Source organism: Amphiura filiformis, chromosome 12, assembly GCF_039555335.1.
Source record: "Amphiura filiformis chromosome 12, Afil_fr2py, whole genome shotgun sequence".
NCBI classification, from domain to species: Eukaryota; Metazoa; Echinodermata; class Ophiuroidea; order Amphilepidida; family Amphiuridae; genus Amphiura; species Amphiura filiformis.
Genome location: NC_092639.1, coordinates 654,675 through 678,284, shown reverse-complemented (window position 1 = coordinate 678,284; position 23,610 = coordinate 654,675). Strand labels below are relative to the sequence as shown.

At 38.2% G+C, this 23,610-nt stretch overlaps 1 protein-coding gene across 1 annotated transcript; it reads left to right on the top strand.

Annotated features, from left to right (window-relative positions):
- The first annotated feature begins 1,102 nt into the window (after nt 1-1,102).
- On the top strand, nt 1,103-22,578 carry LOC140165617 (uncharacterized). The gene is made up of 6 exons (XM_072188902.1): nt 1,103-1,265; nt 13,098-13,929; nt 14,341-14,575; nt 17,447-17,789; nt 20,675-20,743; nt 22,442-22,578. Exons 1-5 carry the CDS (start codon nt 1,144-1,146, stop codon nt 20,739-20,741), a joined length of 1,599 nt encoding a protein of 532 aa, XP_072045003.1. The 5' UTR covers nt 1,103-1,143; the 3' UTR covers nt 20,742-20,743; nt 22,442-22,578.
- The last annotated feature ends 1,032 nt before the right edge of the window (nt 22,579-23,610 follow it).

Genomic DNA, 23,610 nt, shown 5'->3' with positions numbered 1-23,610 from the left:
ATCCGAAATGCAGATGACACCACACTCATGGATATGGTCTTGGAGAACCTGCAAATCTCCACTAATGAATTGGAAAAAGCATGCAGCAGCTGGGGAATGAAAATTAACCCATCAAAATGCAAGATCATGTCTGACGATCCAAGAGATATCATGCTGAACCAAATGCCCATTGACAAAGTAAATAACTTTGTCTTTCTGGGTAGTGTGCCCTCATTATGATCAGTAGAAGAGGATATTAAACGTCGCGATCGCACAAAGTTGGCAGCCTGGGTATTTGGTAGATTGAAAAATACCATCTGGTAAACCATCACAAGATCGCTGAAAGTAAGGATCTACCAGTCGCTCATCCTCCCTATGGCCACCTATGGGTCAGAATCCTGGGCGTTGCGTGAAGCCGATCGACACAGTCTGGATGTTTTTGAAATGCGATGCCTTATTTAGGAGTTTAGGACAATGCTTGGAGTTTCACTACTTGACCAAAAATCCGCAACAATTCCATCAGACAGTCTCAACATCACTAGCTCCATCAATGATGTTATCTGCCGGAGACGTTTGAAATGGGCCGGGCATATACTAGTATTCAGGATGCCTCCACATGCATCGGCTTCCCCACCAATTAATGACTTCCGCAAGAAAAGACCACCTGGTCGTCCACTGACATGAAGCAAAGACACAAGCAACAGACAGAACTGAATGGAGGAGGCTTACTCGGCAGAAGGCCACACCGGCCTGTGCAGTTAAGTCAAGTAAGTAACATGAAGAACTAATTAACCTGATAAATAATTAGTTGGGCCTACGTTGCTAAAATGATCAAGGGTCAAAATCATGCTTTTTTATAATTTTCTCCAAAAGTGAGCATTTTAATCTGACCTGAAACTAGTAGGCCTATCAGATCTGACGTACAGTTGGATTCGTTAGGTTATTTCCACTCTGAATATGTGTACTTTTATTAAGACCAACAATTTAACTGTTGTGATTACTAGTATACTTGTGAACTTTCACAAGGCCATAATTATTTTCAGGGTCTTTTTTGGGACAACCTGTAGGCGCTGTTATGGGACATCATATACCCCCCCCCCCTATATAGCGAGTATCGCACTGTGCACATCACTATTTTGACAAGCCAAAGAAGCAGAATTCGGAATGGATCGGGATAGTCAACAAAACCGTCCCTTTTCCCGTGAAATGACGCAATGGAGAGAGAACCCTTATGAGCATGCAGATAAAAGAAAGTATGGGTATTCAGATACTACGAGACATACAAGGTTTGTGAGATGATAACTGTAGTAAACAGTATTTGAAAGTTTGACACCTGAGTTGGTTGCCGAATTCCGCACCCTTGCATTAGCTCGCGCAGTGTGCGCCAGACAGGGTCTAATTCTAGTACGAGGAACCCATACCGTACTTAGCTCTGCTAGTACGGTATGGGAGGATCTGTATGCAGAAAGCGAGTGCAACGTAATTTCAATTAGAGCAATTAATAAACAGTACAAGGCTCCAGAAGCTTAAATATCTGCATGTTTGTCTGTACATGTTTGTCATAATATTAATTACACGGGTTGTTGTACTTCTTACCTAAACGTGCATGGCTGAAATTGTAATTAATACTCCATTATGAATCAAGAAAAAATAAGTTTTCCAGAGCACACAATCCCAATGTAACTTCAACTTTTATTTTTGTTAATATGAAATATCACATGATCAGGTGTCACGTGATACATTCAGCTCTGTGGCAAAGCGATGACGTCACTCTGTTTAGGCTGTTTCATGACTTTGATTTTTAGTGCCGTAAGCTTGCACGTACCGAATTTTTTAGATGCATTTTTCATCTTTTTTGGTGATTGTACATACAATGCAGCATATGGTTCTTTTCATAAGGAACACAGGATTAGTTTGATGAACAATTTAGAGTGAGTATATGTGTACTTTACTGACAATCGATGCACTCAAACTGAGATGCCTCTTCTGTGCAAACTTAAAATAGGGCAGCGTCAATAACGAAAATGTCATACCGATAAATGACACGTCTGTTTTGCCCGGTTTTTTTAAGTTTGCCTTGCGAACTAGTCTAATTCTGCATAAAACCGGGCAACGTTATTTCTATAGATCTGCTGCGCATTCAAATTTCATTGTATTGCATCGTAATTTCATTTGTGTCTATGCTAATTTAGTCCTTCAAGAATGACTCTCGGCTTGAGAAGTTTAAAACTACATGTATACTAGTATTGAGCATGTTGAGGCAAAGCCGAGAGTCCTTCAACTTCCACATAAAACCCCCTGCTGTGAGCATCACTTAATAATCAGTGACCATCCAAAGTCAGATTTGACAAATGATGTAACCATACCAAATTTGGTCATTCTAAAATCAAACCCCGCCCTGTCTAGTGCCTGGGAACTTCTTTCCCACCCCTGCTGTGAATATCAACAAATATTGGTGGATACTGTGAACTGATGAGTGATGACCAATTATAAATGTTACAACCAAACTGAAGGTCAATAATACTACAACTTTAAAAATATGATCCCTGCTAAAACGGTTTGAAGTAGAATTATGAATAAATATAAAATGAAGAATTTTATTGAATATCTCTTCTTCACGTCATAGAAACCAAACGCAAATTTATATTATTTATGTTATTGTTCTTTTGGAAATAATTTATGATTTTCATTCTACTTCCAATATCCCTCCATTTGCCCATCCATTTTCCCCCTGTCAGAACTCTTTTCCCCCTGTTCCCCCAGTAAAAAACCCAAATTACGAAAATTTCACCTTATTGCGGTAATTTGGCCCAAAATTGGTTGATTTTGCCCCCCCCCTGAAATTCTATCTTTTCTTTGCTTTTTTACAAATATCCAACAATATTTGACGAGAGGGTTGATTTTTTCACAATTTGGGTTTGTTGCGAATTGGTGATGTTATTAATGTTTACAAATATTGTCTGATAGTTTCAGACCGGAATATAACAGGCATCTTGTATTGAGACATTTTTAAAGGTAATTCCTATTCCCAACATTGTCAATAATATTTTTGAATTTCCAATTTTATAATACCATAACTTACGAACTCAATATCGGACAGTTTCGGACCACTCAGTGGCATAGATTTCTTTTTAACATTGGGGGGGTTGGAAAAAATTCTTGAAGTATATAGTGAATCCAGCACCTTTTGGCGACAGAATAAGTTTATTGTACAAATGCGCGTGAAGCGAGTGAAACATTTTGCCATGTTGAGCTAAACTGAAAAAATTTGGTACAAAACGGGAATAAAATTTTTTGAGCTAAAATGGCCAAATAATTATGAGGTTAATTTGGTCAGAAACCCACATACAGGTGTCAATATTGGGGAGATGATTGTATGAACGACCCCCTGCCAAAAAATTTGGGGGGATTTATCCGCCCCACCCCCGAATCCCCTGGGATCTACGCCTATGGCTCACTTTTCTAAGTTTTCTTGCTTTTTTTGGACCCACTTTAGGTCTCTATTTTTTCCTTTTACCGCACCCATTATAAGTTATATCTTTTCTTTGCTTTTTTACAAATATCCCACAATATTTGACGAGAGGGGAAGTGGTATGTAGCCTACTACTGCAAATGCTTATGTTTCTGACAAATTTAAGCTTATATTTGACCATTTTAGTTGAAAATTCACGCACATCTGCCTCGTTTATTTTTAGCTTGAAAACCATGAAAACAGCAATTTTTGTGCGCTTTACGCGAAATTTTTTTTGAAATGAAAAAGTTATCTTTGGTGAGTGAAATGCACTTCTTTTGCTCCACCTCAACCTCAACAGGTGTTCAAGGATTTCGTATTTATTGCAATTGTTTTTTAAACATAAATATATCGGCCTTATCGGGACATGGGTCATGAGTCTCCTTTCAAAACATTTCAAAGCTTTAATTGGGACTTTATTTTAAAAAAAAACAATTCCGTGGGGGACACATCCTCTCAGACACCCCCGCGTTGCGCAAGGGCCCGTCACATTTTGTCACCAAAGTCAGTATATAAAAGCCATAAGGCACTTGAAACTTGATTCTGAGTTTAGCGTCCGCCGCCCGCGTTATGAATTTTGTGCCGCGTTTGAGATGTGAAATCTGAAAATAATTCATTATTGTGTAAATGACTACTAAACCAGAAAGAAAATTTGTTGTGCAAAATTTTTAAACCCCTTCGAAAACTATAGAAAACCTTGACAACTAGTGGAAGAATCCATCTAAATATTTGAGCATTAAAAATATACAGGTTTTCGGTACCAAAGTATTTACCATTTTGAAGCTTAACTGTTGAAATACCGTAAACGTTCGCCTAATGGCGCTATGGAGTTCATGGAGTTTATTATCACTGATCATTAAGGGTACGTGTAGTTAAAGGGTGAAACCTATCGACACATACAATTATGAACAAGATCGAACAAACTTGTTCATGATAATGCGGTAATCATTCACCTGATACGTTGTGGCCCAGTGAGCAGAGCATTAGACTATAGTGCGAGAACTTGTGGAAAAGATTGATGGTTCGAATCTCATGCAGTAATTTCTGACAGATTATGATGTCTGTCAATGTTTTTTTTTCTGATTTGAGGAAATTTTATTCTGTATTTTCTTGATTTTATCTTTAACATTGTTTATATAATTTTATTATTTTATCTTGTATGTGTCTTTTTTCATGATTCTTTGTTTTTATCGTTTCATTTTAGAGTAACTCAATCCATTCAATCAAATGTTGTAATGAACCTATTTGATTGTATAGGCATTAGTTATTTGTGTGAGACGAACTGTCGCGTCATGACAAGTCTTTCAATTCAGCGTAGTATCATTGCCTATGCATCAGTGGTCATAAGAGGTATATCATTTTATTCAAGGGGGGTCCAAATATACCGGGGTCATAAAGTCTTGGAAAGAATAATAGGAGGGGGTCATAAAATGTTTTATGACCAAAATGTAGTCACACGATGACCACAGAAAGTGTGTTATTTTATTCAAAAAGACTGATTTCAATACAATTTTGGGGTTTGGGATCATAAAATTTTTGTTGCCTAAATAGAGGGTGCGCAATTTTATTGACGCAGACTTTTTGTAAATTTGGGACCTTCCGAAAAAAATGATAGCCCTCTAAGAGGATTCAAAAGATAACCTCTGCCCCAATAATCCCTAGGGGAGTGTTTGAAACTGTTCCACGGAAGCTCACGGAGGATGTATCATAATAGGCTCAGTCTTCAAATGATATAAATAAAATTTGAATGAGTGAACGAACAAAATCATACAACGACCAACTGAATAGAGGCTGTGCATATGACGTATCATCCCGTAAATATGGCGGACTACTCAAATGCATTCAACAAAAGCATGATTGCATCTACCGCGACAGTTCGTCTCACACACATAACAAAGTGCACTACGATCAAATAGGTTGATGACAACATTTGATTGAATGGACTGCACTGCGCCATGATTACGGGGAAGAAACCGGTTCAAATCCTTTGTTTGGAGCCAATCGATAAACGCAAGGCCTCTATAGCTATCATTGAATACTGGCTAGGATTCAACAACTACGAGAACATGTTATAAGGCGCTTTGGAAGGCACACAATACCCCAACGGCTTTCCATATTATGTGCACTCAACAACTATTCAGTATCGAAGCCCGGTATCGAAGTTACGTAATGTTACTATGTCAACGGATCACGCGCTTAAGTAATGAAGCACGATCGAAACAATCAGTACACAAAAAAGGCATACCAAAATAGCGTGATCGTAATGATCGCCATACAAACAGTGCTTGGTTTCGATACCATCACGGAGTTACGTAACTACTTCGTGGTCTGATAGTTATATGATCAATGGTCTGATCTACTTGGGTTCGATCCTTTTAAGAAAAGAAAAAATAGCTGATCATTTATAATGCATAAATGAATAAAGTAATGTAGTTACACAATTTGAAACATTGAGGCCGTTCTATTTTTCAAAGGTCATTTAACTGTTAAATGTAGTGGAATATATCACGCATTGATAGGTAGCAGGTGGAGCCAATTTTGTCACCGGTTTTTGTTGCCGTTTGTTCGCAGTGCCTATTTATCTAAAAGAAATAAGAAAATTAAAATTAAATTTTAAAAAAAATCACAATATTCGTTCGTAAAGTGGGGTGGGGACAAAATCCAAAAACATTTCTTGACCCTTCTTCACATAAAAGTGGGGACAGAAATCAAGATTCGAACAAGTACCATTCACCATTTAAGGCGCACCCTCTACCGACTGAGCTAACGGGTCAGACAATAGAAGGGTGTAATTTTGAACTAAAGAATATTAAAAAATATGAAGAAATTATAATGTTATAAAAAGATTTACCAAAATGAGTTAGGTATAACGTATGAATCGATTTACAAATTAAGTCCAATGGCACTTTGAGAAAGAATACCCGAAGAAACCCCAAAACATTTGCTGCTCTAGCAACTAACCTAGTGACCTAAAGTATTGGGTCATGTCACGATATTTTTTTCTGAGGCATTATGTCTAGGTTGCTCAATTTAACATACACGTATCCTTAATGCTGTTGAGATTTTATAAGGATGGCGCTCTCACATTTCTAAGAATCCAAAAGCGCCATTAGGCGAACGTTTACGGTATAGTGCAAAGTGGAATGAATTCGCGCTAAGCACGCAAAAATGTTCACTTTTGGGACTAAAATGACCAAATATGAGGTTAATTTGGTCAGAAACCCATATATAGGCGTTAACATTGATAATTGAATGGACCATCCCCCTGGCAAAATATTGGGAGAGATTTCTCCCCCTCCCCCCGGATCTACGCATATGGCTCCAAAAACACACATAATTGTTACACATTTCTTACAAAATAATATTATAAAAAATACCCTTGGGCAATGTTTTGACTCCTTCAGAGGAAAAATTCACAATTGAAAGGGTCAAAAAATTTGAAAATACCCTTTCAGCAAAATGCTTAAAGAAAACCCTGATTGGGGGCACAAGACGTTTTTTTTCCAAATTTTCTATTGGGATTTTCTAAATTTTCAGACCGATTTGGCTACGCTACTGAATTAGGTCTTCATTTTCGTTGCCATTTTTTACATTATCTAAATTTTGTAAACATTGCCTATGTCGAACTCCCCCCTCCCCAACTACTCGACATCCACCACTGCCTGCCAAGCCGATCATGCACTTGTAGTATTTTTCCATGAATATCAATTTTGAATCAAATTAAATTGTTAAAAGTAATTTCAAATAAAACCAGATGACTATTAAAACATGATAAATAAATAATGTATCACAAATATCTCTGATATTGCATGTACATGTATTTTGACAGGATCTGTGATATTGAATACCAGGACATGAATGTGTATGAATGGTATCAACTCGATAACCTTGACCACACATTGGGTTGTATATTGTGATAGTACAGGGATGTGAGAGTAGCATGAAGCTTGTTTAATACCATGGTCCAGGGTCACAGACAGGTTTGGGGGAAATATGAACAGGGCTATTATGTAATCATTATACCCATGGATGTCACTTTTGTCTTGGAGGCACAGTCAAAGCTGATTGGTAGATCAGTAGTGGGCGGTGACTGGTTTCTTATTTCACTTGCCTTGACTTTCCAAGGCATGATTTGAGTGGAAGTAGAAGGACCCTCGGCCTTGGCCTCGCTACTCGACCTTCGACCTCGTTGTTCGGCTTCGCCCGAACATGCTCGGCTTCGCCGAGCCCCCCCACATAGCCGTGGGTCATTCTTGAAGGACTATGCTAATTATGTTTACACAACATGAACTCACGTGTTTTCAAGCAAATTCGCCGATAATAGGTGATCAAAAGCGATCGGAATGTTACAAAAGTACAGATCGCATTCAGCTTACTTCATATGAGATGATCTTTGGAAAAATACGGCATAATTTGTCTTGGTGTTTGCGGAATGCCATGAAATAAAATATTAATACGTTATGGCAATTCATGATTGACAACTAACAATCGGCGTGTCCTTCGTATCCTCCACTGTCAATTTCTTATCCACTCACTAATCCTCACAAAAGCTTTGTGTTGATTACGTAATGTGTGGAGGCAAATTGCAGTAGGGCGGGCTCCGAGGTGGGTTTCTTCTTCATCTTACGTAACAGTATTGTTCTCCAAAAAACCGGAAGCTTGTCGTTTGGAGCTCTAGCTGAAATACAGCAAGATAATGTAAGATAGTAAATGTAAACCTGTATTTTAGCTAGAGTATCTCGAGCTAGTGTGCGCCTTTGTAGTAAGTAGTAAAGTTTATTATCGTACGCTATGAAATAGAGTAAAGATTATAAGAACGCTTCCCTCTGAAGATCCGTCCGTCAGTCCGTCCTTCCTTCATTGTAAAAAATTATTTCTCAATAATAGGGGTAGGTTAAACAGCCTTTTAAAAAGGGTGATGTTTCAAATTTCTTAGGGAACCAGCTTATTTGATGCGGCATGATCTCCTGAGCAATTTGACACCTTTTTCATCCAAATCGGCCAAAAAATGAGAAGGTGCCGGCCAAAACAAGTATTTGGACAGGGGGGGTCTTAAAATCAATATTTTCATTAATAATCATTATTTTATGCCTAATTCTATTAAGGTTGCTGTTGGTTTGCATGTAATTGATGTCTTGAATTCCATTTTTGAAAGTTGCATAAAAATTGGAGTTGTCGTTTTCTTAAAATGGCCGTTTTAAGTCCAAATAAGGATGTGAGGGCGCTTTGCATAAAACTTGCACACATTCTTTTCACATGAAATTTTAATGATGTCAGTATGAAGATAATCACATGTGGCACATCCTCAAGAAATTTGGGCATTATATTTCTTTTCGTTTGAACGTGGCACCATTTTTCGTATTCTCAGGAAGCCTTCCATTGAAACGTACACATTTTAAAGTGCATTGACCCCTGTACAGTTGAATGGCAGCGTTCTATGAAATATTCAAATGGCTGCCAAAATCAAACCGTACAATGTAAATCGCTCAAATTTCTTGAGCAGGTACTACCTATGATTTATATCTTCATACACACACCATTGAAATTTCCGTTTTAAAGATTGTTTGCAAGTTAAATGCGAAGCACCCTCATATCCTTATTTGGACGTAAAATGGCCATTTTGAGAAAACGACAACTCCAATTTTTATGCAACTTTCAAAAATGGAATTCTAAACATCAATTACATACAAATCAATACCAACTTTCACAGAATCAGGCATATAATAATGATTGTCGATGAAAATATTGATTTTCAGACCCCCCAACATACCCCCCTGTCCAAATACTTGTTTTGGCCGGCACCTTCTCATTTTTTGGCCAATTCGGATGAAAAAGGTGTCAAAATGCTCAGGAGATCATACTGCATCAAATAAGCTGGTTCCTAAGAAATTTGAAGCATCATCATTATATAACCCACCACTATCAATAATTGTGTTTGTAGGCGCTATTATTTATAAACTGACATTAATGTAATCGAGTTGGTAATGTATCATTCAGTAGGTATGCCAGGCAAACCTTAGCTTAGTTAACACATTTATTACTAGTCAACCAAATTCACCTAGAACTCAATACATATTTTACATAGAAATTTAAAAGAACAGGCTGGTCAAGGAAACCTACATAAATATGTTTTCTATACTTCACTTGACCCAATATGATTTTTTTTTTTTTAAGACAATCGCACATGGAATTTTAGAGGGATTTTGATAGCAGTTCCATTAAAAAAAGCTGCTATCATAATGAGACTAAGATCTAGAAACACCCCGAAATGCCGCTTTTGGGGAATTTTGCTAGCTGAATCTTTTTGATGAAAGTCAATCTTTGACAAGATGTAACTTTGCTACGGAAAGTGCTATGAAAAAAAGGTTTTCAGTTTTGGCTTTGTTTACTCAAGGGCTTTAATTTGATATATAAAATGATGCAGTTTGATGGCAAATTTAAATTCACCTAGCATACCCCTAGCATACCTAATCATTGTGATTTGTGTGACGTTTTTGTAATAAAATTTGTTCAACAGAAAAATTATATCGGATTATGTTTTACTTTTGACTTGACGTTATGTTTGTTAATTGGTTTTAATGGTTAAAGTTTCTTTTAGTAGAGAGAAACTGTATAACTAATACTATACCATTGATTTAGAAACACTGTATATAATTGTTCCTGATTTTTCAATTGAGTACACACTCTGTTATTAGCACCTTTTGTTATGTCTTTACTTTGACTAATATACTTCTTCTTCTCTTCTTCGTTATACTGCTTAACTTCCCAACGAAGTTAACACAAGCAGGGATGTGGTGTGCGCAGTTAGTTTAGTCCTTCAGATGACTGTCCTGCATACGCAGGTAGTCTATGGTGGCAGCTTTAAATTGATCTGGGTTGGATATTGAAGAGATGGTATCAGTGAGATTGTTCCAATCCCTTACTGTTCGGTTTATGAATGAATATTTGTGGCAATCAATCCTTGCGTGCTGTTCAATATAGTTGTTGGTTCCAGATCTCCGGGTTTGCCTTTGGGCTGGCGTCAGGTAGTTTTGCACCGGTATAGCAAGGTGCCCCCCTATGGCTTTATGAAGAATTCCAAGTCTGTTTGCTTTCCTTCTAGTGGACAAGTTGTCCCATTTCAGCTCCCGTATGAGTCCCTGAACACTTGTCTTCCAGTCATAATTTTTGTAGACCATTCTGGCCGCCCTTCTTTGAACTTTTCCTACTTTTTTAGTAAGATCTTGTGTGTATGGGTCCCACACAGCCGAGCAGTACTCGACTGTGGGGCGTACCAGGGTCTTATAGGCTGAAGACTTGATCTCCTTGGTGCAGGAACCCAGATTACGACGAACAAAACCTACAGTTTTGTTTGCTGATGAAGTGATTCTGTATGTGTATTCCATTTGAGATCATCCTGTATGTCTACCCCCAGATAGGTATGAGTTCTTGTTTCCTGAAGTGTGATATTACCCAATTTGTATTTGGTTATGAGGGGTGATCTAGAGGCTTCTCTGCATTGAATTTCATTTGCCAGTGCTTTTCCCACAAGGACAGAGACTCAAGGTCTTTTTGGAGCAATGCAGCATCCTGAGCAGATGAGATATTTTTATAGATGACACAATCATATGCAAATAATCTCACAGTTGAATGGAGATTGTCAGGAAGATCGTTAATATAAGCTAAAAATAATAAGGGTCCTAAAACTGTACCTTGCGGTACTCCGGATTCCACACTAGACCATTGAGAGTGTTCACCTCCAACCGCCACGCGCTGTTTCCTCCCTTTCAGGAAGGCTGTAATCCATCCATTGACTTTACCACCTACACTGTACTTGTTAAGCTTGAGCAATAATCTGTTATGGGGCACGACGTCGAACGCCTTCGAGAAGTCCATTATCACACAGTATGTTTTTAATTTTATTGTGCATTCGCGGTGTTGTAAACATGATAAGTTCATTTTTTCATCATTTAATTTTAACTTGTTCACAGTCATCCATGATTTAATATCAGCAACACAATGTTCAATTTTTGCACGTATAGCTGATTCCTCATCCGGGGAGTTAATATCAATTATCATAGGAAAAATATAACATCTATATCATCTGCATATAGATGTACATTAAGTCCATGGTTCCGCACGATGTTTGCGATGGGGCCAGAAAAGCAACGGCCCCAGCACTGAACCTTGATTGCTTTCTGTTGCTTAGGTAGGAGCAAAACCACTTGAGGGGGCTGCCATTGACACCAATAGACTCCAGACGATGTTGTAAAATTCCATGATCAATGGTGTCAAAGGCAGCAGAAAGATCCAATAGCACTTGGAAAACACCACATTTCTTGTCGAGGGAATACAGAATATCATTTTGAACTCTTACCAATGCAGTTTCTGTTCCATGATACTTTTTATGCAGATTGAAATGGCTCAAATAGTTCATTTGTTGAGAGATACTCAGTTAGATGCGAAGCAACTGCTTTTTCAATAATTTTTGACGCAAAATTCAGGTTAGATACAGGACGATAATTTTTGAAGTTATTTATTTATTTAATAAATAACTTCAAAAAGTTATTTATTAAATAAATAAATAACTTCAAAAAATTATGGTTCTGTATCTCACTTGAATTTTGTGTCAAAAATTATTGGAAAAAAAAGCAGTGACTAAGGCATTTTTGAAGGAATGAAGGTGCTTGGAAAATATGCAGTATCCAAGGATAAATTAACAATTTTGGTGATGATTGGCAACAATGTATCCAGGTGAATCTTAAGCATCCAAGTAGGCAGCGAATCAAGATCACATGATCGACTTTGATGGAGATGATGATATCAATTTGTGAACTTCATCCTGTGAAGCTAATGTAAACACATTTAAAACAGAGTCACAATGAGTATCAGGTGATTGATATAACTGTCCATATCGGAACTATCCAGGGCTTCACGAATGCGAGTAATTTTGGAGGTGAAGAAATTAATGAATGATTCTGCAAGTTCTTCCATACTGTCACACGTAGGTAGCTTACATGTAGGCTTCCCTTTTTGATGGAGCAAAGCTTCCAACTACCTAAAAACAGTTGCTTTTGATCATTGCCAAATCTTGGATTCTTTGCTGATAATGCGAATATTTAGCATTGGCTATCATCTGAGAAACAAGAAGGCGCTGTTGTTTATAGGTTTCTATCAATTTCAGATTTTGTTTTCCTCCTTCGTCGTTCAAGTTGTTTGCGTTTTCGTTTTGCCTCAACTATTTCATTGGTATACCATGGGTTACTAGGACGAATTGTGATATTGCGATGGATAAGTGGAGCATGCTAGTTAAGGATGTTCTTAAAAATAGAGTCAAATTTCACAAATAGCTCATCTAGATCCGATTCAGAATTGTTAAATAAATCTGACCTTTTTATGTCCATTTCAAAATCTTGATGATTAATATTTTTGAATTTGCGATAGGAGATGCGCTGTTTAGGCTTGGATCTGTCCTTTATTTGCTCAAACTCCAAAATGGTGCCTGCATTAATTTAGCTTTCATCAGAAGCACTCTATATGCTTGTAGACAAGGTTTGATGGTATGGCTTTAACTTGTCTAAAAAATTTTAAGTTTTAATGTGTTTTCACATTTCATTTCTACTCTCAGGTATACAGCTGGTGACTCCTCATCATCTCAACAACACTCAGAGAACAGGTGGCCTCCTCACCAAGAAAGAAGACCTCCAGGTTATCCATACAGACCTCCAGGCTGTGGATATTCACAAGCAAATAGACCTTCAGATCATCCAGTATACCAGCAAACAGCACATGGATGTCGAGAGCAACGCTATGATACAGGTGCATCTCATGACCAAGTTTATGGATCATCATATGTTAGGTCAGGTCAGGGATTACCTGATGATCGCCGTCCAGAGCAACGCTATGATACCGGTGCATCTCATGACCAAGGGTATAGATCATCATATGCAGGTCGGGAATCACCTGATGGACGTAGAGAGCAACCCTATGATACCAATCCTGGTGACCAAGTGTATGAATCATCATATGTACAAGCAAGTCAGGAGTCACCGGTATATCAGCAAGAATCACATGGACGTTTAGGGCAACACTATGATACCTATGCATCTGAAGACCAAAGGTACAAATCATCATATGTACGAGCAGGTCAGGAACCACCTGAATATCAGCAGCAACCCTATCACCACGGTGGCGGTCACCAAGCATTCAGATCATTTGGGGACAGTCATCAAAATCCTGCAAGGGCATATCAACCGTTACCTTCTAATCGAAGAAACACTCAATCAGCAAATTATCACCACTCTATCCATCCATCTGATGATGGACCATCCTATAGAGGAGAGAGCAGTGATGATGAAGATGAAGATGATGGTGGAGATGATACAACAGGCAGATTTCCTGCACCAACTGAAGGAGGACAAGTGTCAGGAAAGGCCAGTGTTGTACCCAAAAATCACAATGTAAGTGTATGGTTCAGTATTATGTTATTATTATTTATTTTTTTTGACTCTGCCTTTGATAAAGATCCTGCTAGGATCGAAAGCTCAGGCCCCTAAAACTTTGGCAAAAAGCATGTGTATACAGAACCCAGTAGTCCTGGAAGAGTAGCATATTTAAAGAGAAAGTGATCAATTGATCAATTGATTGATTGATTGATTGATTGATTGATTGATTGATTGATTGATTGATTGATTGTATAATTACCATTTGCCAAACTTTTTGAAGATAAGCAATACACTCAAATGTATTAGGAATCCATCCAAATATATTAGAAATACACATAAATGTATTAGGAATACACCCAAATGTATTTGAAATATTTGGATGTATTTAGCATTAACCATTTGTATTTGTTTTATTTTTACATCCAGGGGCCAGAAGGATTCAGACTGAAAATCAGGGCCAGGTTCATCAACAATATCCCAAAGGACATCATCCTGGCACACTTCAAGCCATATGGGGTGTGCCATCTAGCAATTAAGAGACATATGGGCTTCATATATTTCAAATCACGTAAGCTTGCCGAGGCAGCGTACAAAGCCGGAGAACCAAGCACATTGGGTGGAGTTGCAGTTGTGAGACATTGCTTGGAAGCTATAAAGCCAGGTAATTATGCGTACATGTATGAGCATGCCGGGTATGAGCATGGGAGGTGAGCATGTGTGAGCACGTATAATGCGGGGGAGCCACAATTAGTTGGGGGAAGATAATCACCAGGCATTGAGTTTTGAAAATACTAGGCGTGCAATAAATATCACTCCTTGAAATGTTAAGGTGAGCAATCAGGTGTGCTATAAACCGCACTTGTGAAGAAGCTAAAGGCTCTGGCAGATTTACAAGGTGAGCTATAAATCACACTCGGATGAACAACTTAAGGTGAGCCACCCGCGAGCGTTGCACTCGCTCACCTTAAAATTCAAAGCCTGAATCACATGAGCATACCGAGGCAGCATACAATGCTCACATGAGCATTCCGAGGCAGTGTATAATGCTCATGTCCGCATGCCGAGGCAGCATACAATGCTCACATGAGCATGCCGAGGCAGCGTACAATCCTCATGTAAAGCATGTCATTTTCTTTGGAAGGGGGGGATCATAAATATGTCAGTGACTGAGTCTAATTATGACCCCCCCATTGCGGGCTAATTTTTTTATGACCCCCTATTTCGTATCGAACATTTTCATGACCCCTTCCGCCTACACAGACTCAAGACTAAAAACTTTAGTGTGAAGAAAGTGCCTCTTACATGAGCATGCAGTGGCAACATATGGCATCACTATGTAGCTATAAGTCCAAGTAATTATGAAGCCATTACTAGCTGTAGAGAGCTTGAACTTTATCTATTACCAATTTACCATAACAAACAAATACATAAAAATGCATCAAAAAGCAAACAAAAAGTTTTGGAGATGTCTCGAAGGCCATTAATGCCCGATCCTGACTCCATTTTGCAGCGTGATGCGATGCTTTTCAAACATCGCAGCATCGCGTCGCAGCATCGCGCAATGAAATTAAAATGTACATTTTAATTTCATCGCGTGATGTTGCGATGTTTTAAAAGCATGTGGGGTGTGGGGTCTGCATTCAGCAGCCAATCAGAAGGGTGCACGCCTGCACGGCTGCGATATCGCAGTGCGATGCGAACCTCTGAGCTCGTAAAAACCTGGCTCAGATTACAGTTTTATAGCATCGCAGCATCGCATCAAGCTGCGATGCGGAGTCAGGATCGGGCTTAAGGCTAGATATGGTCACCATTTAATGTTCTCAATGACAAGAAAAATGTTTGTGATCACAATCATCACATGTAATACTTGAAGTACAAGTACAATTCGTCGTCTGCATCACATACTGTCGTATTTCAAAAGGCTGCCTTGTGTGATTTTCATTATCATTGTTGTATAATTTCATATTGTTTCTGCATGCTTACTTTCATGAATGGACATTGGGATGTAATATTGTGTACCTCAAAATTAATATATTTGACACAATCTGGTCCATGGAGGCCAAAGGCGGCAAATTTGAAATTGAGATGAAGGCAAAAATATGTAGTAAAAAACAATAAAATACATAAGAAAATACACATCACAAAACCTCATAACTTAAGGGATCTGTTTTGAGCATTTCGACAGTATTTTTTGTGGGACATGAGAGCACATCAGACATATCGAATTGCATTCTGAATACAAAGAATATCTTTCTGATATCAAATAATTTTCATTTTTTTTAAATCACGATATAATACAAATTTTATGACAAATTATTAAAATTTAATATTTTTCACATTTTTGATAACAGTCCTTGAAGTAAATTTTATAAATCTAATGACATATTCTTAAAGTTTATGTAGCTGGGAGGAAAAGCCGACGATCAATTGAAAATTTTGACCTTTCATATTGAAGATATGGATTTTTTCCCAAAAGACCTAATTTTTGTTGGTGTTTTGGGAAAAAATCCATATCCTCAATAATGAAAGGTCAACATTTTCAATTGATCGTCGGCTTTTCATCCCACCTTTACCGAGTAATGTTTTAAAATATCAAAATATCAACTTTTAATCATTTGCCATGAAATGTGTATTACATTGCGAATTTCAAAAAATCAAAATTATTTGATATCAGAAGGAAATTCTTCGTATTCAGAATGCAATTCGATATGTCTGATGTGCTCTAATGTCCCACAATAAATACTGTCCAAACGTTCATACCCCACCCCTTAAGAACCAACTTTGCTAGACCTTCGGTGTTTTCAGTTTATGATAGCCTAAATGTTACTATAAGGTAATAATTATAGTAACTCAATTTTCAAAAATGCCTCCATTGGCCCCCATGGAGCAGATCATGTCACATATAAAGTTAATTCTACAGTGCATCTCATCACAATTGGATAATAAAAAAATCGCAAAAGGCAGCCTTTTGAAATACGACAGTATGTGAAACAGACAACAAATTCACCTTTTTGGTAATTTTCAGAATTATTTGTAAAGAAACAGAGGACAAGTGGGCTATTTCCGTTGACACCAAATGTATTAGGAATACACTCAGGTGTATTAGGAATACACCCAAATGTATTAGGAATACACCCAAATGTATACACCCAAATATATTGATACACTGGGCTTATATTTGAAGTCTTAATATTAATGACTGTACCAGTATAATACACAGTGTTTCTAGTATATATCTGATCGTATCCCTTGAAGAACTAAGGCTAGAATTCAGCGTTCGAAATAGGGCCGGTCAGCCGGCCATTGGGCTGTAACTTTTTGGCCTGGCCGGTAACTTTTCTGACTGGCATCTAGTTGCCGACCCGGCTGGCCGGTAACTTTTTAAGGTCAAGCCTGGCTGGCCTGTAACTTTTTGAGGCATATTTCGAATACTGCTAGAATTACTGAATTAGTACACTTTGCATTCATCTGTTACACCAAAATATTAATAGCCCACTTTAACATGTTGTAATTATTCCTATTATACATGTAGGGCCATATTGGATAACACTGCAACCTTTTCAACAGATTGGAAAAAATTTGTCCAAGAAGGAAAAAAAGAGATTTCAAGGATTTCATGGTGCTGGAGGTGGGCGCTCTTCTGAGCCAAAAACACTCCACCAGCAAATTATCACCACGCTATCCAACCACCTGATGATGGACAATCCTATAGAGGAGAGAACAGTGAAGATGAAGATGAAGATAGAGATGATACAACAGATGGTAGTAGAGACAGCAGAATGCCTACATCACATGAAGGTGGTAAAGGGTATGGATTCCCTGTGCCATCTGAAGGAGGACAAGGCGGACCGGGAGTTGCACCCAAAACTTACAATGTAAGAATATTAGTGAAGGGTACAAAAAGGCCTGGAGCGATTACCGAATAGGGTGAAACTCTAGTAGTCTTATTTACAAGACTGCCCTACCTCAACCCTAAACCCTAACTCTAAACTCCGTAAACAAGGACTGGACTCAAGTCTAGCAAGTTGTACCCTATTCAGTAATTGTACCAAAGGCCTTATCTGCAATAGCTGCCAAATATCATATTTTTAGATTGTGTACAAAATAGAATACAGAAATTGTCAAATGTCTATAAGGCAGCTTTTGCCGATGGGACCTTTCCTCTACTAACCTAGAGTCCGAAGTTTTCCGTTTTACGGAAAACGGAAAAAAATCACGGAATCGGAGGTACAACACGGAAAATGACATTTTTGTATGATGTGACAAAAATTGTTTAAAGATAAGAGAAAAAAATGTTAAAAACAATCATGAGATGTGTTTGTCAGCTTTTATGATAAAAATACTGTTTAATAATACCTAAATAAAGGTATATTACCTAGGCATGAACCCCTTATATCCCACCACACATAATAGTCGCCCTATAAACGTGAGAATATTCAAATCAGATCATATTGATCGCGATATTGAACACTTTATTGTGACATTAATATCATTGTGGATACATTTTAAGCTTTATTCATGACACGGATTTACAAATTTTACAACACGGATTACAACACGGAAAATGGATTTTAGAAAACGGTAAACTTCGGACTCTATACTAACCCCTTGAAGTATAAGGTTCGTTTTTTTTAACATCACCTTACCATTGCAAAGAAATAAAACTATATCGCTCCCGCGGTGGCCTAAAAAAATATAATGGTGAGGGCACAAGCTTCATAATCAAAAGGTTGTGGTTAGAGCCCCACCACAACCAGTGTGCTGCGTCCTTGCATTGGTTAAGACAGCTTAATTCCCAATTGCTTCACTCCACCCAGGTGTAAAATGGGGAGCTGGTGGGGGTAATCATAATCTAAGACAGCTGAGAGTATGTGCGCATCAGTTGCAGACTTAGTGAAGCGGAAATGGTTTGATATATCCTAATGGCAGCGAAATAATTGTTGAAGTGTGCTGGTACTTACGTGTAGGAGGGCATGTTAAATCACCGACATTTCTACTCAACCACAGTGAATCCAGTTACTACACTGGAATTTCAGTGACTACAGACAAGTGGTACGTTATTACTGATAAGAAAAGAGGTACAGCTATAGCCAAAATAACAATTTCTCGATCATGAGAGGATGTACCTTCTGCGTCAGCGTACTTTTCATAGATTAACACGATCGCCCGGCCTGCTTGACCGAACCTTGACCTTGCCTAGCAACGACCGTGTGATTGGTCAATTCACAAAAGCTGTGTTTGCGCCGGTATTTGTATAGTACGCTCGGCGCAAATAACTGTGCGTACCCAAGTTTGCTCTCATGATCGAGAATTTAATATTTTGGCTATAGAATATACCTGATTTCTTAACATATATTATTTGAACCACTTGTCTTGAATCACTGAAATTTCAGTGAAGTAATTGGATTCCTTGCCCCTATTATTTACAGAACTTTTGTTACCAGTGTGTAGTTATTTTTTGAGAATAATGCAAAATTAGTCACAAAATTTATGGGGTGTAGTACCACCTTAAAGAAAGTGATTATTGGTATTTGTATAGTGACTGATTTGCTACTTAATAGTGCAACATGGGTTGATAGTGACAAAAAGTACCTCTGAACATAAAACATCCAGATCTTGCAAAATATGTTTATATTGACCAAGGGTGATTTTAAGCAGGCGCTGGGCACTGTTTGGCCCCCACAAGAGCATCTGTGGCAAGGCAAAATTGACGAGTGACAATGTGACATCTATTCTCTCCCGAGTGGCTTTTGTACGTCTCCGATACTCCCTGACTCTTATATTTAACATAAAATAAGGTGGAAATTACATGTAAACTTAATAAGTTTGACCGTGTTGACAAAAATATCATTTTAAAATGATGCTGGAAAGGATTCTAGGAAGGGAAAGACATCTTATCTGGTTCAATGTGTTTTACAATTATTTCGCTTCATCTAAGATATATCACACCATGTTACTGCCAATAACAACTGAGCTGGTATGACTACCCCTACATTTGTACAAAGATACGCTATAGTCAGGGATGTAAATCTTCCAGAAATTACCGGAATTCCGGATTTGGATGATGATAATTTGTCATAAAAAGAGCCAAAAAAACCTTTTTTAGGAGGCGGGTGATACCCTGCAGGGTATTCCCCAGACAAACCCGTCTAAATGTTCAATACTTGTCCAATTACCAGATGGATTTTCTGAAAATGGATATGTTACTCATTTACATCCCTGTATATATAGTTCCACATTGTATACCTGGATGGAGAGGGACAAGCAAGGTGAAGGCCTGGGTGAAAGGAAACAATGCATTTTGTTGTTGGTTATCACTGGCGTTTAAATACTAATGTGACTCAACACAGCAAATCAGTTCAATGTCTGCAAATACCAATTCCAGTTGAAAGCCATACACCCCTAAGGAAGAATTGATCTCCAAACAACAACAACAGCAATAAAATGTATAGCGCCAACCTGCAAGAAGTCAATTGTTCAAAGGCACTGATTCAAATGGAGTCAAATTTGAAATTCACACATCCTGTGTTGGAGATTAAGATCATGTCTTTAATAGGGGGTGTATGGATTTCAACTGGGATCACCTTTTATGGGAGCAAATGTTCAGTGAAGTCAAATTTGATCAAATTTGTAATAATGCCAAATATGATCTGTGTTACCTACCCTACAAGACCAATGACTTCGATGGTTTCTGAAAATACGAAAGTTACATTTTACTACCCTTGTTTGATAATTATTTTGACCTTTTTGTTTTTCTCAGAATGCTTTGCCAGGATTTCAAGGTGCTGGAGGAGGAAATGCTGGGAAGAAGCGGAAGAAAAAAGTAAAAGTGAGTAATAAAAAGAGTAAATTAAGTTAAATTATTGAGATTCTGGTAACAGATCCAAGAAAATGAAGTACTCACTCGATATATTTCATTTCCTATAGACTGTAAGTAGTGTTTCTTGATGTCAGCAGACCCAAGTGGCTGTGATGATGTCGCCACTTTTGTTGGTTGCTGTTGTGAGATGATCTGGTCATAGATTCTGTCCAATTTGTATGCCCCCTCGTCCTTGTTCATAGCCATTTGGATCAGGAGCAGGGGCAAAAAGGAGTATGATTAACAGTGTGTGTTAGGGACAAAGTCCACAGTATACATAGTTGAATTTTTACTTGGGCTTTCGCGATCAATAAACTGGGAGGTCCCAAAATCAGAATTGTTCAGCAAGTGAGCCCTCATTATAATTATGCCAAGATATGTTGCATTCAATAACATATACATGTACTTTACTTTTACGGTCAATAATTAATTGTATAAACTTTTTTATGATCATTTATTGAATACTTTAATTGTGATAAACATCAGTATAAGAAGTTCAACTGAATGTGTTCATCCTGATTAATAACATTTTTATTTATCAAAAAGCAACCATGGCATAGCCTATATGCTGACCAGACAAAGCTCATTTCAGGTAACCTTATACGGGAAAGACTGTAATAGCTCATTTTACTCAGTATAGGAGAGATCTCATTTGGCTAGCACAGTTGAAATCCATGCACCCCCTATGGAAGACATCACCTTTAACCCTAACAGAACTAGGACTCACTAAAGCTCACTATTAAAACCACTCTGCCTGCATGGTTTCCACGGGACTTGATGACGCAATCAGACCAAGTCATGTATACCCAGGGAATCGTTGGCCGGGCCAACGTCACCTGTGTAGCTACATGCTGGGGATCTTCTGCGTGGCATGCGAGGGGTACAAGGTTCGAATCATGGGGGTGCCAAGTGACTTTCTTCTTCATCTTCTCTCCTTTTTTGTTCCTTCTTTCCCTTCCGATAGCCAAAAAACCACGGGTAGGGTTAGGGTTAATAACCTTTCACACAGGGAGTGTGAATTTCAAATGGGGTTATCAAAATGGGTGACTCCATTTGAAATCTACACCCCTGTTTGGGAGAATTTAGGGCTCAACCACAGAATTAAAACCAGGACTCAACCGCCATGGATCTTGATACAGGCATGGAGCAAAAATTGGGGGTATTCGGTTTCCGTCGGTATGCACTTGAGGCATTTGTTGTCATGCAAGCGCGACATGGATGAGTGAGAGACGCGCGTGATGCGACCAGCATGTGAGTACGAAGACGCTTCAGATGAGACGCAGAATTGTTTTCGGTTGTCACCACGCACTGTCGGCAACGACCTGAATACCCCCAATTTTCTTCCCATAGCTGACGGCGCGATTGTACGTGGCGGTATCTAGGTAGTCCCGGTTCTCCTTCTGTGGGCTCAACCAATATGGCATTTATCTACCGATTTTATAGTATTGGCTGATATTTGATCGGATCCAATATTGGCAAATTTGATATTGCAAATATCGGCCCGATATGATATCCGATCCGATAATCGGTTCAGCCCTATCGGAGATTAAGGTCATATCTTCCATGGGGGTGTATAGATTTCAACTGGGATATAGCCCATTAACCACAATGTACTTTGTATTTCAATAATATGTAACTTGTGATATTTTCTGTTTATTTGTAATTCAGAGACTTCCAGGATTTCCTTTGAAACTGAAGCACATAAAAGGCATACCTGAAGAAGCAATCATATCTCATTTCAGTCAATACGGGCCATGTGACCTGCTAAAGATGAAACCGAGGCATGCTACTGGCCAACTTTATTTTCAAAATCGTAATCAGGCTGATGCAGCATACAATTCAGGGACGTTGAATGACACCTATCTTGGGACTTCATTTACACGGCATTGTATAGGAGGCCAATACTGGTTTACAATGGAGCAACTTGCAACATATATTGGTAGAAGGAAGCTTGAGAGAATGAATAGAAGAATAGAAGGGAAAAGGAGGCGCAATATGAACAAAAGAGTAAGTAAAGTTTAGAAAAAAATAACCAAGTTTGTTTCTTGTACTTGGTGTCCTAAAAACCTTAAAGTGGTACTACACACCCAATTTTGCATTTTTCTCAAAAAATAACTACACACTGGTAATAAAAGTTATGTACAGGGTGTCCCAAAAAAAAGAGGCCCCTCATTGCGCCCTCTTTATCTCCTATTTCAGAAAAGTTGATCAATTATATGTTGGTATGTAAAGAAGTCTGTACCCATTAGCTCTAATAAACCGAAACAATTATTTCAATCGACTCATAACTTTTGAAGATATGCCCTTTTAAAGAAATGTATCCGTTTTTCACTCTGTCCACGGAGGTGGTTTGGAAACTTCAAAGATTGAAAAGTGCATATACCATGCATGAATATAAAACAATCCTCAATGATAACTTTATAAAATAACAACTTTATTTTAGGGAATGGGCTTTACCAGTGGGGTTATGGGTTATGAATTTTGTTAAGTGTCATTAATTTGGGCGAAATTGATGTGGGATGGGACTTCTTTTGCTATACTTGCAATTACTTATGTTTTTCTCGGTTATTTTATGCCTTTTTGTTTTATTATGTTTCTTACTTTCTTTATTGTTTCTTGCTTTTTTTATTGACCACATCAGTCATTTCTCTTTTTGGAATAAAAGGTAGCCCTGAAAAGGGCTGTTTAGTTTGTCTTTGGTTCTTTTGAAGTGAGTTTACTGTGCTGCTCTGCCCTCTACCTGGTTGCCTCCTTGACGAATACAGGTTTCAGTCCTAGTCCTCATTGCATCAATTGCGTTGCGTGCCAACCTTGTGCGCCGGATATACTTGCGAATA

What these genes read in the sequence shown, in the direction of transcription:
- LOC140165617 (XM_072188902.1), top strand. Translation starts at nt 1,144, where the DNA reads ATGGATCGGGATAGTCAACAAAACCGTCCCTTTTCCCGTGAAATGACG. An exon ending in TTGTACCCAAAAATCACAAT is followed by an intron (nt 13,930 to 14,340) that starts GTAAGTGTATGG and finishes TTTTACATCCAG; the next exon opens with GGGCCAGAAGGATTCAGACT. An exon ending in CTTGGAAGCTATAAAGCCAG is followed by an intron (nt 14,576 to 17,446) that starts GTAATTATGCGT and finishes TTATACATGTAG; the next exon opens with GGCCATATTGGATAACACTG.